At 43.0% G+C, this 17363-nt stretch overlaps 1 protein-coding gene across 2 annotated transcripts; it reads left to right on the top strand.

Moving 5' to 3' along the window:
- Positions 1 to 6700: 6700 nt before the first annotated feature.
- rc3h1b (ring finger and CCCH-type domains 1b) lies at positions 6701 to 17254 on the top strand. Of its 2 annotated transcripts, none has more exons than XM_030775418.1 (19): positions 6701 to 6795; positions 8282 to 8760; positions 8886 to 9006; positions 9334 to 9573; positions 9888 to 10063; positions 10498 to 10698; positions 10880 to 11012; positions 11437 to 11668; positions 12144 to 12392; positions 12617 to 12801; positions 13104 to 13543; positions 13959 to 14114; positions 14452 to 14607; positions 14732 to 14951; positions 15152 to 15239; positions 15362 to 15458; positions 15984 to 16151; positions 16546 to 16646; positions 16945 to 17254. In XM_030775418.1, the coding sequence occupies exons 2-19, from the start codon at positions 8530 to 8532 to the stop codon at positions 17105 to 17107; spliced, it is 3357 nt and encodes a 1118-aa protein (XP_030631278.1). In that variant the 5' UTR covers positions 6701 to 6795; positions 8282 to 8529; the 3' UTR covers positions 17108 to 17254. The 2 variants fall into 2 exon arrangements, with proteins under 2 accessions (XP_030631278.1, XP_030631277.1); XM_030775417.1 differs by having other exon boundaries at positions 15149 to 15239.
- The last annotated feature ends 109 nt before the right edge of the window (positions 17255 to 17363 follow it).

Here is a 17363-nt window from a genome sequence, read left to right as displayed (position 1 = left end):
GGCTTAGGGTAACGTCTGCAGTGGGGAACATGAACCTACCCGGGAAAAAAAACACATGGAGAAAAACATGTACCATGTTAAAAATATGTGCTTCTTCCCTTACAGTACAAGAAAATGTAACCTAAGAGTACACATCAAAGGGATCCAGATTTAAAAGACTGACAGAAAGTGTATGATCAATATATGTATAGTCAAAAAAAGACATTTAAAAAGACACTAAAAAAAATAGCCATCCTAAATGATAAAACCTGATCCTTACAAATAAACATTCAAAAATCTTTCGTAATGCACTCAATTTGAAATTTTAAAGGTGTAATTCAGTACAGTTCAGAACACACAGAGTAGAGACATACACTGTCACGTAACAGTCAAATAATTTCTCCAGTGAACAAATACCTTGATGACTCACACTGATGTAACTGTTTAAAGTCCTGTTTTTTTAGTTGTTTTTAAGTCCTGCCTATGCAATGAAATATCTTTATATTCAAAAATCCAGCATGCACACACACACACAAAAATGACAGTACCATATGGCCGTTGAGACACTGCTGGGTCTGTGTGTAAAGTGCTGAACATCAGCATCACATAAAGCTGCTTTACATAATCTCTTACCGGCGTGTACTTGACATAGTCAATGACGGCCTTAATCTTATCTGATGAGAAATGTGTCATGCAAGTGGATTTGAACATATTCCATCAAGAGTTCAGCTGCAGTGAGATTCAAATTCATTTGATACCGATTCTGTACTGTAAACTGCAGGCATTCTGCAAGATTCAGAGACATAATAATATTACTGCTTCAACTACAGTACATTTAAATACTGGAAGAGACGGTTAGGAGGTGTAGTGGTATATTCTTTAAAATAGGGAACCCTCAGAATGGATCAGTGACAACAAGGAAAATCTGATGAAAAATCTGAGGGTAGTTGGATGAATGGCAAAAACTTAAAGAGAAACTGTGACCAAAAACCCTAATTCAATATGTCGGTCCCCACCTTAGGATCACTTAATGTGGGAGCACACAATTTATTTGCAAATCAGCAAGCAACAGTTCTTATACATTCATGGAGCTACAGAAAATGTAATGTAATGAATATAAAAATCTCTTTTGGTAGTTCTCTCTTTGAAAAAAACCCTGATTTTACACTATTAAAAATAAAATAAAAAATAAACCAAAATAAAAGAGAAAGAAACAGCACCTCTGTCTGTATCTTACCTGTAGTTCAGCTCTGTCTCATAGGGGATGGTGGCGGAATTCCAGTCACTCAGTTTATATGGAGGTAAACCTAGGGGTGTATGACGACGTTACAACTTACAAAATACACTGCAACAGGAGACCACTCTAGTGCATACATCACAACGCCTTCTCTCTCTCTCTCTCTCTCTCTCTCTCTCTCTCACACACACACACACACACACATTTAACCCTTGTTTGAATTTGGCCCTGCTCATTCTCATTTTGTCAAATGTTGGCTGGGAACTTTGAAATGGATCATAGAGGTTAGACAACGGCCAGAAGAGACATGTTATTACTCAATTCTGACATATTGTAGTGGTAGTTATTGGTGTTGTTGTTTTTCACTTTAATATACTGCTCTGCTTTAAAAAGATCTATAAAGCATTATAAAGACACTACCATTAGTTCTTGAAAAATCAAAGGCAATATAATTGCTGCTAGTATATCATAACTTATCTGACAACATTAGATGATAACACACAACTCAGTTCTGTTTTGTTATAGACCTCTGCCACAGTGTGCTTCACTGCCTGGAAGAAAAGCAACAGGCTATTATCAGAGTGGTTCCCATGCTACTGGAACCACTGGGGATGTGAAACCAAATGTACCCTCCACACCTCCTGGTCCTGAAGCCTACAAATATCCTTGGGCTTCAGAACCAGCAGTAGTTCTTCTTTACTGGGGTTGCATAATACCCCCGAGAGGCAGAAGAGCAGATTTCTGCCTCGTGGTTTGTTGTGCTGTATTAAAACATAATTATGTGATTGTGATCTACCGCTCCCTTCCCCACCCCCACCCCCACATCTCTAATCAGCAGGGAAAGCTGGCACATCTGCTCCGGAATGTTCTCCATTCATCAAAAAATGACCGCCGTGTATGTGACTCATACTGGCCATTTCAAAACATCAGGGGAGTGAAAAGAAAAGAAAAGAAAAGAAAAGAAAAGAAAAGAAAAGAAAAGAAAAGAAAAACAAAGAACTTAACAACTGTCAGTACCCAGATGTGGATATACTTCCAGTTAACTGTGTCATTCATTTGCCTGGGTAAAGCAATGCTATTTTCAAGCATTCATCCAGTGTCATTTAAAGTCAAAGAAGAATGTTTCAGCCTGTTGTAAGGTTGACAGACTATTGTGCCTTTCCAAGATGCTCCATGAAAGTGGGGGAAACTTTCAATAAGAAATTAATATCTTTCTGGTATAACACAGAACCACATCTTGAATCAACTCTCTAACTCACAGACAAGTTTTTACTAAATAAATTAATTTCCCTGTGATACAGAGAATAGACCATGACTTGAGCAGGACACATTTCAACCACATTACATCACGTAAAGAAGCCACTGTTTACTACTCGACACTTAGTGGAATGAGGCCAACACTGATATACAACATAGTTTCAAGGTGAGAGCACAATGGCAGAAATTTAAAAAAAAATTGTGCACCTTCCCTTCAGGGCAAAACGGTCCATCTGGTTTTAATCATTAATCTAAACATTTTAATTCTTGTTCCATAGCCATGCTAGCAGACCTGATTCAAGGTTAAATGTTAAGCTGGTGGCAGTAATCTGCTGTTTTTGGTGGGAAGACATATTTTTAGGGCAAAAAACCATAGGAATAGACTGAAAACTGTTTCATAGTATGTTACGCCCAGAATTTCACCATTAACACCAATGAATACAGCACTGGTTCCTTATATAGTGTAGAACTGAACTTCATTTTTTTGTTTATTTACTGTCCGTTTGTTGGAACCTCAATATATATCAGGTCTCCCACACAATACTGGCGATATGTGGAGTAATCTCGGGTGCTTTTAGGTCATCCAGTGCCAGTGTCTTAGAAGGTGTAGGTAGCAAGTTGACGCATGGGCCTGATTTTGACAAACATCTCTTCAAATTATTAACACCGTTTTTCTAATAGGTTATGTCATTAGAACTCTATTTACCAATGTTTTTTTATTGTTAACATTTTGATATTCCTAAGTATGTCAACGCCTGGCTGACCTAATGAAAACAGTTTTACTTCCTGTCCTAAAAGCCAGATGCTGCATTGTTCTACCTCCCGTGAGAATGAATATCAACATGATTACACATCATGCAGAAAATGCTGCACTACAAACAAGTAGGTCTTGGAAAAATATAAACGGTATATGCCCCAATCGTTAACAGCAGAATATCTCGAAAGCTGTTCTGCAGGTATTTTTGGTCATTAGGGAAAAAGACTTTTAGGGGGTTTTTTTTAGGTTTTAATTGAAACTCAACAGATCAGATCAAAGTAGGCCAAATTAAGCTCAAGTCGGATCTCAGTAATTCATAACATACCTTAAGCATACTTTGAAAAAAGTCATTTTGTCATCAAAAGGGTGACAAAAGAGAAGCCTGTCTGTCTTTACCTTTGTCCTCTGAGAGTTGATATTGTCCACCTGGATGGACTGCTCTGGTATCCTTCCCTTTGTTCTTATGTTTAGCGATGTACTTTTGGCTCCTTTCCACTTTCTCTCCGTCTGACAGGGTCTCTGCTCGAGAACACACTGTTTCCCAGCTGTCTGCCCTCCACAGCCTTGCCAGAGGATCCGCTGGACTGGCCTCCTGGGGGCACTTACGGACAGCTGTCTGCCAGCTATCAGCCCTCTGGAGCTCCCTCTGAATCACTGCCTCCCGCCCCCCTGTGTTTGGCTTCAGACTCCTCTGAGTCCCATCCACTCTGGCCTGCGCCGCCTCCTTTGGAAGCACCAAGGAGGATGTGCCTTCTCCATTCAAAAGAAGCGTTTCTGGGCGGGCTACCCTCCAGAAGCCCTTTGGAGGTGCCCAGTGTCTGGGAGAAGAGGAGGAGGTCTGCTTTGAAGTCAGGGCATCCCCTGGTGAATCACCAGTCCCTCCTAATGCAAGATTCTCCAGACTAGAACCTTCTCCGAGCTCACGTGTTAATCCCGACTCTCCAGCTGACGGGACCTCCTTTTCCGTTTTGCCATGAGTGTCTTGCTTTGTTCGAGGAGAAGAATCCATTAAGTGGGTGTGAACTTGAGGCTGAGGCTCTAACACATTTTCATCGTTGGGCCTCTTCCCTTGACTGGAGGAGTAGGGTGGAGCAGGCGGTAATCCTTCCACATCGTTTTTTTTCCTAACAGACTGCAGTGATGACACGTCAAGGAACAGGTCCTCCTTCTCTCTCTCTGTAGCCATCCTTTGTGATTTTGCCTTGACCTTGGACTGTAAGGCAGACACCGCTGACCCTGGGAGAGGAGGGGAGGAGGGGGGGGAGCAGGAGGAAGGGGAGGAGGACCTGTGCCCACACAGACTACCACTGGATATGTTCAAAGCAGCACCAGTAACCAGAATGTTGCTCACTGGTGGTTCCCTGGTTCGTGGTGCCCTGGGGAGAAGCTGTGACTGTGCGCTCTCGCTTTCCATTGGTTGTGACAGGTAATAGGTTCTACACAGAGATAGAGAAGCCCAGAGACGGCATTAACGGCATCAGATTATAGCAACAGTTTGAGCAGAAGCATCTCTGTTCTACTACGAAATGTTTCATTATATTCCACTAGAAAAGGATTAAAAGCGCATGAATCCTCACATACCGCACATACACACTGATTGCATCATGCAAATGCTCCAGACTGTTGGACTACAGAAACTAACTGTAAACATGTTTATAAAGGGATCCTACGGAGGGGTTACACAATACATTCACAAACTGCATAATACTTTGGTGAACATTCATACTTGATTATGTAAGCAACTGCACAATGAGTTGGAATAAGATAACGCACTGTTAGCTGATACTGATAACTCCACTGCAACAGATGACTTCATAATCATTACAAATATTTGTCTATTTGTTCCATTGCTTTTACATAAGACCAAACAAAGAGAATGTGACTGAATTTACAGAGTAATGAGGAGCCAGGATAATATCGGTCTGTTCCACACTTAGAATCCCGTTGCTTTTGCTTTTAAAGAATATATCAGGACAAGTACAATACAGTGTAAAGACAATAAATAAGTCAACGACGACACCAATATTTTCGACTGAGCGACATGACTAGATATAAAGACAATCGACTTCTAGACACGATGTACTAATACATTTTTGTGTAAATAAGTTATATTATATTATTTAACGCTTATAATTGTAAGAGAAAAGATGAGAGCAGATTACCGCTGTAGATAAATACAAGCAATTAACTTTTTCAAAGTTAACATGAAGGGGATACAATTTACATGCAACTCCGAGATTTTTGGTTAGGACGCGTAATAAAATGGATAAAACCAAGGGGAAAAATCCTTTGTTGTGTATATGTGTGTGTAAATTACCTCCGTCCACTCCGTCTGCCGACTTATTACGAGTAAGCGTCTGAAGTGTTCGTAGCATCGACCAGGTACAATTAGCCGGGTCATGGAAAAATAAATCCCTGTTCCTCTGTGTCCCTCGGCCTCCAACGGGGGAAGCTGAAAATATACTTTGCAAAACTCGCATAGTTATGTCTTACATTTCTGTACATTTCGTAGCGAAATATGACACCGAGTGTATCTAACTCCAGTCAGCTGCAAACAGCTGCACTTTTTCGCGCTCCTAACTGTATGGTATCTGGTCTCCGACCTACAAGCGTTCGCTCAATATTCATGATTGGTCAGTTAATCCCCACAGAAATCAGACGGATTAGACAAAAATGGAAAATAAATGCGTACTTTAATTCTGTTGTTGCCAACTGTTGCATTTTATTGCGTAAATCAGTGCAATTCACGTAACCTATGCTCGAATGCCATACAAAAGACAGGTAGGTTAACCTCTGTTACGGACACTCATGAGATTCCTGTATAGTTTATAGGCATGAACGCTGACGCTTTCTTGCTACGCGGTCTCAAACAAACTTTATTAAGCGAAAATAACATGAAGAATTTCATGATTAAATGTCTATACGCGATTCCATCGAAACCTCGGGGTTCCGAGGGATTACTCTTAACACATTTTCAAATTGTCAAAAGGGTTTCTATGTATGTATATATCCTGGCTTATCCGAAGTGTTTACAAAAACTTAGATGTATGCATAAACTCATAGATCTAATCACATTTAATTACCGTTGAATCAACCATGCACATGCATATTCATTTTGCAGTAAAGTGCGTTATTGGGATTTAAGTGTTCCCTTAAATGTGGATCATTTCTGTTTAGCTCGCTTTACTTGCTTGATTTGTCTGTCTGACATCAGATTTTATATAACTTGATTTTGGTACAAAGATACGTTCAGCAATGAGTCTCCATTTTTAAAGATACTTAAAATACAACTATGGTAAAACAATGCTTTGAAACTTGATTTTTCTAGATTACAGTTGCCTCTGCCACTGCCAGCATGTAGATGCAGTTTGTGGCCACAGGAGGCAAAGCTCTACCATCCCCGCTTTGACCCGCTTCCTTGTTCAACTTGAATTCTGCTGGCATTTTTTTTGTGAGGAACTCCCGAAGAACTTCGGCAACCGCTACACGGTCGATATGGCGACCGATCTAAAAACGCGACATTTTCTTAAGAAAAGATGAAGTTTGTCATACTCACGTTGGATGAGTATGTATGCATTTAGATTACCAGTCTTGTGTCGCAAACCTATATTTTGCAGTCATTCTATCTGTACTTGGGTGTGGACTTACGTTGCAAACTAGCTAGCTAAGCTACGATAAGTTAGCGGGCTATGCTAAACTCAGGATAGCTAACTATTTAGCATTATGCTGAAATGTAGGTTAGCATAGCTTTGACAAAGTAGCGATGGGGTTAGCTACGCGAGCAAATTAACGCGTATCTTGTCAGCTTGTTTGCGTTTTTCGATGTGTTGCTAGTCGATTTCTCTCTGGTGCAGTACATTTGCCAAGCGGGTACCTGTAATTTATTGTGCTTGGAAACAAGAAGATTACTCTTAAGGTAAAATAGCCAAATGTATTGTTGCGGGTAGTCAAGTTTATTTTATAATAAAGCTATCCGAGCTTGTTAGCCAGGCGGCTGTTATATTAGCAGTTGAGCTAACTATCTGATCGAAGATAGAAGGTACCAACAGCCGACTATCAGCTAGCAAACTGGCTTTGTTTTTTACATCTGGTATCGCGTTACGGAGACCAATTAGGCGACCCATGCCTTTGGAGTTACATTATTTGCTGTAACTCAAATGAGAGAGCATAAAAAGAAACGTTTCGGTTTTCGAAGATTTTGGCATCTGCGCATTACATAATCGCTCATGCTAATAGATAATACTATGGGTAACCGAATAGCTTACGGATGACTTGCTAAGTCAGGTTATTTGTTTATGCGTAAAGATCTATTTAACGTGTAATCTTGTGGTTGGTATACATTATCTCTGCAACATAGCGGCACATTTTGATTACATCGCCAAAAATGATGTATTAATCTCCAATACGTCCAATTATGTATTGTTTAACAGATGAGCACAGGTTGAAATCGACAGCCAGTGTCTTCTGCTCGCAGCTAGAACGGCTTGCTAATAGTGCTAACTGAATAGCTTAGCTTGTGTGCTAAACACAATAGCTAAATGAACCAAGTCGGACAAGATGTCTATACATTTTTGCCATTGCTTCATTTTTTGAAAGGTTTATGTTTTATTTCCATCGTTCAGAGAGAAAGTTTGTCGTACGAAGTTGCATGATTATGTCAGCTGCTCAGACTTTCTCGGGGGTACAGAAAGATTTGCTAACCTGATCGACAGTTTACTGCCAAAATGTAAAAGCGAAATTCTATTTTGGAAACTCCTGTGAGGCATACAAGACAAAAGTTATGGAAGGATACATGGCGGCAGACAATGCAGAGTTTTTCTTTGTGGTAGTATAGTATTCAGTCCGATGTCCTCCTCTTGTTTTACCAATGCTACTTCAATATAGCACTGAAAAGTTCAGATTGAATGTAACTTGCGTGTTAGTTACTGTCGGTGAATTGTTTTGTCTTAATTTGGCTTGAAAGTTTCTTAATTTGCACTTGGATGCTTGAGATCTCCGTTTTTCGTCACACAGTCTCAGCTCTTTATGTTTTTTCCTCTTCCCTGTTTCAGGTATCATGTTTCACACTATGTGATGAGCACCTACGGCGTGTGAACCTATTTAAGAACTCCTGTGTTCAGAAGATTTTTTGATTCCAGTGGAATCTTCCATTCTTTTCTTCTTTTCTTTTTTACACCAAACACCTAGTGTGTGTCACTCTGTCTCTGTCACACACACACACACACCTAACCACTCACTCTGAGAAGCATTCTTTTGTGGAATACCTACTGCATTTACATGTAGACCAAGACCTGCTACGATGCCTGTGCAAGCTCCACAATGGACAGAGTTTCTGCTGTGTCCGATATGCACCCAGACGTTCGAGGAGACAGTACGTCGGCCCATCAGCCTGGGTTGTGGCCACACTGTTTGCAAGATGTGCCTAAACAAGCTGCACCGCAAGGCCTGCCCCTTTGACCAGACTGCTATCAACACTGACATAGAGCAGTTGCCTGTTAACTCAGCCCTCCTGCAGCTGGTTGGAGGCCAGGTAAGGGTAGACTGTCCCACGGGTCCCACTGTGAATTGTACAGGGGAATTGTTGGGGATGGGGACAGACTGTATTTTGATTCTACACCTTTTTAAAATTTTTTGTGTCAACTTTGTCCCAATTAGGTGCCCAAACCGCAGCCAGTGGCACTGATCACCTCCCCCGAAGATACCAAACATTATGATGAGGCAAGACAGTGTGTGGAAGAGCTGGCCCTTTATCTTAAACCCCTCAGCAGTGCCAGAGGTAAGAATATAGATCTGATGTGTCTGACTTAAGTTCATAATTTATTTTTATGCATTTACCTTGAATTTCATTTGAAAAGCATGTTAAGAGTGAGTAACATATGGCAGTACAGAATCCCCTGTCCCTTGTAAGGATGACTTCCACTTTCACTTCTCAGAATCTTCAGGTCATAGCTCGATTTGCATAATACTGGAAGTGTGTGCTGCTTGATTTATTGACTGATGGATGCCGTTGACTTATATTCAAATGAAGAGTATCACATGTCTCGCGTCATTCTTTCCAAACTGTTTGAAGTATGATGTCCCTTGACTCTCTCCTCCTGTCTAGGTGTGGGGCTGAGTAATGCTGCTCAGAGCGCGCTGAGTCGACCCATGCAAAGGAAACTGGTCACGCTTGTGCACTGCCAACTGGTGGAAGAGGAGGGCAGGGTGAGAGCCATGCGGGCAGCCCGCTCACTGGGCGAACGCACTGTTACCGAACTCATCCTGCAGCACCAGAACCCCCAGCAGCTCTCCTCGAACCTGTGGGCGGCAGTGAGGGCACGGGGCTGCCAGTTCCTCGGACCAGGTGAGATTTCTTCACAGAGAACACACCCCAGAGTGCAGAGTGACTCACAGTTTTACACTTACACAGTCAATGATACGGATATTGCACTTCCTCTCAGAGTAATCACTGAATGTTTCCTTTGGTGTCAGTAAAATGTTTCAAAATGTAGGTTTGACTTGTCTCTTGATTTCAAATCTGCCTCTGGATATTCCATCAAATATTAATAAGCTGTCTAAATTAGATTTATATATACATACATACATACATTTTTTTAAAACACTTAACTACACATGTTCTGTTTGTGGTTTAACTGATTGTTTGTGTCCTGTCTACAGCCATGCAGGAAGAAGCCCTGAAGTTAGTTCTGTTGGCATTGGAGGATGGCTCTGCCCTGTCCCGGAAGGTACTAGTACTCTTTGTGGTCCAGAGGCTGGAGCCCAGGTTTCCTCAGGCATCCAAAACCAGTATCGGACACGTTGTTCAGCTCTTATACAGAGCGTCCTGTTTCAAGGTGGGCTTATTTCATTTACCGTATCACTTTCCATGCAGCCCTTCAGCCAGATTGCCAGCAAGCAGATTTTAGCTGATTAAATATGTTCTCATTCTGTTAAGATGCTTCCACAGCGTCAGTTTCATTCTTGTCAAGTAAGACAACCTGTTAAATCATGTAGAGAGAATTCTGGTTCTTTAACTTTTTTTGTTCTTACGTGATTTGTTTTCTTTGTGTAAATGCTTATTGGTCACATGCTCAGTCTCTACATCAGTCTGTGGTGTTGCGGGGTGTGCCCTGTTAAATGTTGTGCATAATCTGTGTAGTCGAGCTTGTTTGTACCAGGCAGAGTGACAGTTCTTCTGAGCCATGTAGAACAGGCTTGGGTGGCTTCATTAAACTATTTGTGCTGTTTTCCCCTCCTTCGCTCGCTCTCTCTCTTTTGCCATCTCTAGGTGACAAAGCGAGATGAGGACTCTTCCCTAATGCAGCTGAAGGAGGAGTTCCGCACGTACGAAGCCCTTCGGCGGGAGCACGACTCTCAGATCGTCCAGATCGCCATGGAGGGGGGTCTGCGCATCGCCCCTGACCAGTGGTCCTCTCTGCTTTATGGAGACCAGTCCCATAAGTCTCACATGCAGTCGATCATAGACAAGGTGCCTCATTCCCTGGGACACATGTCTTACTGTGAATGTGACTCTTAATACTTTTACCGCTGCTAGTGCGGGTGTGAGGCTTTGTCACCCCTTGCCCTTTTATATTTAATGAGCTGAAATATGTCCTTAAAACATATTTCAGTCAGTGTGAAATTAACAGGGCTGTGACCTTTGTTGTCAGTTGCAGACTCCAGCATCATTTGCCCAGAGTGTGCAGGAGTTGACCATCGCACTACAGAGGACTGGAGATCCAGCCAATCTCAACCGGCTGAGACCTCACCTTGAACTGCTGGCCAACATCGACCCCAGTCCAGGTACACTCAGCAGCCTGAAGGCCCTGAGGTGTGGTTAGGAACAGGAAGCCTGAAATGACAAACAACCTGACCTAGGGGATCTTTGGTGTCAAGTGGTCTTAATGCTGTTTCCTGAGGCTTCCTTTAAAGCAGTATAACCCATTACTGTTCCTAAAAATCTTAACATGCCTAATTCAACTTAAATGTTGAGTTCAGCTCATCTGAAATATCCAGAACTGTGGTCTTCAAGAACCAGTATTTAATAAACACTGCTCTAAAGCTTTGCTAGCCTGTAATGCAGTGATCCCCTCTGAACATGAAATACACACAAAATACACACAGCAGCCAGTGTCTTTTCATTAGTTGCACGTGTTTTATATTCAGTAGTGAAATTCATTTGTCACATCCTTGTTGGCTGAAGTTTTTTGACTGTCTCTGTCTCTAGATGCGCCGCCTCCCACATGGGACCAGTTGGAGAAAGGACTAGTGGCAGTGAAGACTGTGGTTCACGGCCTTGTGGACTTCATCCAGAACCACAGTAAGAAGGGAACGGACCAGCAGCAGCCGCCTCAGCACAGCAAGTATAAGACGTACATGTGCCGGGACATGAAGCAGAAAGGGGGGTGTCCCCGCGGGGCCAGCTGCACCTTCGCCCACTCACAGGAAGAGCTGGAGAAGTACGTTAACATGTTGCCCTCACTTAAAACGCAAGCTTCAAACAAATGCCTCTCTGTAGAGCAAGATCTATTTTGTTCCTTTCGCTCTTGCTGCATCATTCAGTCTACGTTCCTTCATTTGTTATTGATGATACGCACGTACATTTATGTAATATGTTGTGTTCTGTAAATTCACACACCAACACATGTACTAATTTGGTTTTCCTGATTGTCATTCTTAATGCTGATCAGGTCAGTTTCTTTCATGACTGTGTCTTTGGTTCGTCACCAGGCTTTTTATAATATTGATTCATTTTGATCTTTCTCAGGACTCCTGTAGAATACCCTGAGATAACATTTGGTGTTTCTTTCTTTATATTAGTCAACTGTGGTATTTAATTATTTAAATTGTGTCACGCTTTACGTCATATGTGTGATGTATGTTTTAAAAAATCATGAACTGTGGTATGTAAATTTTTTGCTCTTTCCTGTGCAGATACCGGAAGATGAATAAACGTCTAGCTGCACGTCTGCCCTGTCCCACCGGCCTGCTGCCCGATGAAGGCGTGTCAGTGGAGGGTATAACCCGTAAGCCATCCCCTCTGACCAATGGCATTGTGGCCACGGGCCCAGGGACGCCCTTGCCCCAGCTCATCGCCCGTGGCACTGACTCTTCCTATGACCTGGTGCGAAAACCCAAGGTGGACGGCACGAGTCTGAGCGCCCCTGGATCGCCCCCTGATCCGTAAGTGTTGTGTTCCCCCCCCCAGCTCTCATTCCTTTATATTGAATATCAATGCATATTATCCCTTTATGTTCTCACTAATTTCATTAATTTCTCTATAACTTGGAATTGTTTTAAATTTAACTTGAGATTCCTCAAATTTGTCTTTGCTCTGAAACACATTTCCTTGGAAGCTTTCTCCGTCTCATTTGATCTCTCTTTCCTTATTTCCTTGTCCCTCTCAGTCTGGATAAATCCGGAATGCCCCATATCTTGCCCCACCCCAGGGCGGACCACCTGCCCCTCCCTAAGCAGGTGCCTGTGGTTCCCCGTGCCCCCCAGATGTACCCGCAGCAGCAGCCGGAGCTCTTTTACCCAGACGCTCGGCCTCCTCCCTCAGGGTCCCAGTACGATGCCCAGTACCCTACAGGTCAGTACACCTCAGAGGCCTGATTTAAAAAAAACTGACTGATCTCATCTAAACAACATAGTGATAGAATGTTGTTTTGTTGAAGCTGGTTGTCGTTTTACCTTCAGAAGCCTATGTGTTTTCTTTATTGTGTGAGTAGTATGGATTTCTTTTTTTTTGACTAAGTAGCTTAAGTGGGAGTTTTCCCAAGAGTGGATAATAGTGACCTTCACCAAACCTGAAGTGAGTGTTTTCCTCTATAATGTTCAGTAACTGTTACATTACCTGACCAAGCATGGTCTTTCTACGCTCTCTTTCATCAGGTAACCCCTACCCATACCAGCCTCCCCAGTATGTGCCATCCCGCTACATCCGTAACCCACCACCTCCAAGCGATTCTGCCATGACACCTTATCAGGACCCTTATCCTGGCTATGGCCCCGAGCGCCCGTACCCAGGCCCCCATTCCGGCCCCCCATTCTCAGCTCCGCACCCGTACCCTCCCCCATCCCACTACGACGCTCAAAGGCACACCCCCTATGCCGGACCCCCTCCACCCCCTCAGTCCTTTGCCCCGCCAAGAGAGGACCTGGTTAGGATGAGCCCTGTGCCCCTTGACATACCTCCAGCACCCATGCCTCCACCTTCCACGGGGGCTGCAGGGTCCTTGTACCACCCAGAATCGTCTCTGAGGGAGCGTTACCCACCTGAGGGCTATTACCCAGCTGGACCTCACCCCGGCCAGATGAGGTCCCATGTAAGGGTGAGAGAGACAATCCTGACTTCTCAGCTTTATCAAAGATTGTTAAATATAAAGTGGCAAAAATCTCACAGTTGACTGGGGGCACATCAGATCAGTTGTGCAATGCAGTAATTATTTGTTCCCTACCTCATTGTTTTTAAACTGTTTTAGTTTTATTGTCCGATGATGTAATTCGTTATGCAACCCGTCCACCTCTGACTAGTGCTGTGTTTATGCAAGGGGATGTTCATTCTGTCTGTTTGATTATTTTGTATTATTTTCAAAGGCATGCACTTGCAGTCAGTGACTGTGTCCTAATAAAAGCTTTATTATCAAATGAAGTTGATAACATTTCAGCAGAAGCAGCAGGAGTGAATTGTGGAGCTGATGGTCTTTCTTTGTTTTTTTTAAATTTTTTGCCCCCCCTCTCTCTCAGGACCCCTACAGCCGTACCCAGCACAGTCTGGACTATTTGCACCGCAGACGCAAGGAGCTCCTTGTTCAGCTGGAGGAGAGGAAGGTCATCTCTCCACCACCCTTTGCTGCTTCCCCCACTCTGTCCCATGCCTTCAGCAGTGATTACCCTCAGGAGGTCAGTCCCTGGCCTCCCCCTCCTATTAATGCCTGTCTTAACCTCCTCACAGACATGACATCATATGTTATAAGGTGTCACAAAAAAATGTGACGGCTCACATGATTGATTGATTGATTTATAACTTCTTCAGGAGAGTTAAAGGATACTGTAAACATTCATAACAAAGTCTATATCAAGTTTAATAATCTATGACAAGAAAATAACATAAATAAATGGATACTGAACAACTGGGTGCTTATTCTGTATTATGACATGGTGTAGAGGTTTGTGAAACAGTGCATCTGAATGTATAAAACTGTAGGCTGCATTCAGTCTGATGGTGGCATATTTGCAGTATTTGGAGGATGGCTCTAAGAGCTTTGGGACGGGCAGAGAGTCAGACTATGCTGGCCAGTACTCCCCCTGGTCATGTGACACCATTGGATCTTACATTGGCTCTAAGGATGCCAAGCCCAAAGATGTCATGGCGACTGCTGCAACGGAAATGATGGTGAGTGCCCATCAATGAACTACCCCTCATTTAACATATGGTGTCCACCTTAATGCCCTCAACCTTTACAAGCCATATTGTTAACCCTCTCTCTCTCTCACCCATCCTCCGTCTCTTTCTCCAGAATGTTGAGGGGAAGAGTCTGAGGGAACCGCCCATTGATGCTCAGCGGCGGTCGGCAGAAGCTAAAGACGATGACCCCATCATCCCCTTTGGCCCTCTGCCCACTGTCTCGCCTTTTGGTGCCATCTCTCGGACATCCAAAACAGGGTACCAAACCACCGGCCCAGTGCAAGCCATGGCGTCCTCACAGGCCTCTGGCTCTAAGCACATGACCATGACAGGTAAGCCGGAGACCTCACAGACACACCACAGGACTCCCAACATCTACAGGTCCTGTTGGCTTATAAGTGGGGTCAGTGCTGCAAAAAGAAAGGCTGTGAGTGAGGTTTGAGCAGAAGGTGTTTGCAAGAAATTAGAGGGGTGTGATCATCTGTGCAATGTGTGTGAGCAGATGGTAAGATCTCCGCTCTCCCCACAGCAGAGTACTCCTATGGGAACCATGGAGCCTGGAGTGGATCTTCTTACCCTCAGCACCAGAGTGTGGGATCTCAGGGACACTTCAGCGAACGGTAAGGCCCAGGGCTTTTTCAGCCCCCTCTCAAACGCACATTACATTGGCCTGTTAGGGTTTTTTTTTTGTTTGTTAAGCCAATAAATTTGTGTAAGAAACTTATTTCTGTCTCTACCAAAGACTGCCCATTCCAGCCCCTGATCGCGAACAGCTGAAGATTGAACTCCAACAGGTTAACCAACAGATCAGTCAGCAGACCCAGATCCGAGGCATGGAGGTATGTCTCTTTGCTCTCTGTAATTTGGGGGGGGGGCAAATCTGGAAATTTTGTGGACAATCTGGAGACTGGACTTTTACAGGCTACAAGTCTCTGGTTTTACATTGTCTGTTAAGGGTAATGGTGATTCAGTCATCATCTTGGAAATGCTGAGTAGTGTAGCATTGGATTAGATGTTCAACAAAAGAAGACTGCTTTGCTGAATAAGTGTAAGAGCTAATATATATACAGATATATCATGAATGTCTTTTTGGGCTTGAAGATAAAGCTGTTGATAGAAATTAATAATTAGTGTTTAGAAAAGGTACCATGTGCATATTTCATCATCTGATTAAACTTTCCTACAGCTATATCATATGAGACAAAAGTTAAGTTAACCCACAGTCTTAGAAATCGTACTCACAGTGGGTCTCAGAGCTAAACTTTACCAAATACGACTCTGAGTGGAAGAAAACGTCACTGAATGGATTTGGATTGGCTTCACTAGCATTAAATTAATATTATTGATTTCTCCCTCTGCTCCAGGCTGCTAGTAACTCTCTGCTGTTGCAGAGAGAAGCCAGTGCTCTGGCTTCCCAGCCTGCTGCTACCACTAAATGGCCTGCAGGGGGTGCTGTGTCCAGCGAGCAGCTTAGTCTAGAGCTGCATCACGTGGAGAGGGAGATTGGAAAGCGGACCCGTGAAATTGCCATGGTGAGAGGGGTAGACTTTAGTCCTGATGGATTAAGGCTGTCAGCCTTTCTGAGTCTATACCTGTCTGTAAGACCTAGTATGAATGAGCTCTGGCTCAGGTTTCTCTGTCAGAGGCCTGAAAAATAATGTTTGAATTAAGTTTCTTGGAACTGGGCTGAAACCAAGACGTGGAGTCCTGTAGCAGTGGTTTGGGAATTCTGCGTTGGGTACATAAAACTGGGGATCATGTCTCCTGTGTCTGTTTTCAAATTTTATATACGACTCTTTTTTTGTTGTTATTGTGTGCATAGCTGATTTTTCTAAGCCCATTTTTATTTGATTTTTAGTGGATTGTAAGCTCCGATGCTCTCCTGTTTGTCAGATTACATGAGACGACACCTTTTTCTTTTCCCAGGAAAACCAGGTGGCCCACGAGGCCCAGTATAAACTCAAAGCCACTGAGAACGGTCAGCCTGACCACAAAGCCCAGCTGGAGGAGCTCTCTCTCTCTCTGGGGTGAGTTACATCTCAAACTATACCAGCCTAGAGGCCTTTGTGGTGGTGTGCATGAAACCATCCCTAAACATCCCTAGATACTCCATTCAGCATTTCTGATACGCCTTACTTAGAGTGGCTAAACACAGTTGCCAACTTCGTGTTACTAAATCCTGAGAGTTAAATTATATGCAATGATTGATTCTTATTCAGTATTTGGCAGAATGACTAAAATAAGCACAGCATTCATTTTTATGTAATGTGATTTATGACCATAACTCAAATGAAAAAAAAAGAAAAAACCTCTCTCTTTTTGTAGCGACGTCACTAATGGATCGAGTAATTTGGTGCCAGCCAGTAGTGTGGGTGGAACCATTTTGTCTTTGAGCAGTAAGACATCTGCACTCAGTCTCTGCTCTGCCGACCAAGCATCAAGTGCTTCAGAGATTCAGAAGAATGGTGTTGTGCACTCCTGCTCCTAGAGCTCAGTCACACACATACACAAACAAACAATAGGAACTTATTGTCCATAGGGCCTCAATACATCAGACCTCTGAATCAAGATCAGAATGAAACGCAGTTAACAGCATTTATACAAAAACACACACACGCACGCGTGCGCATATACATATACATATACATATATATATATATACACACACACACACACACACACACACACACACACACATACATACATACATACATACATATATATATATATTTGTGTGTGTGTGT

The sequence above is a fragment of the Chanos chanos genome, chromosome 5 (assembly GCF_902362185.1).
Source record: "Chanos chanos chromosome 5, fChaCha1.1, whole genome shotgun sequence".
NCBI lineage: Eukaryota > Metazoa > Chordata > Actinopteri > Gonorynchiformes > Chanidae > Chanos > Chanos chanos.
The sequence above is the reverse complement of the archived record's forward strand: the minus strand, read 5'-3'. Positions and strand labels throughout refer to the sequence as shown.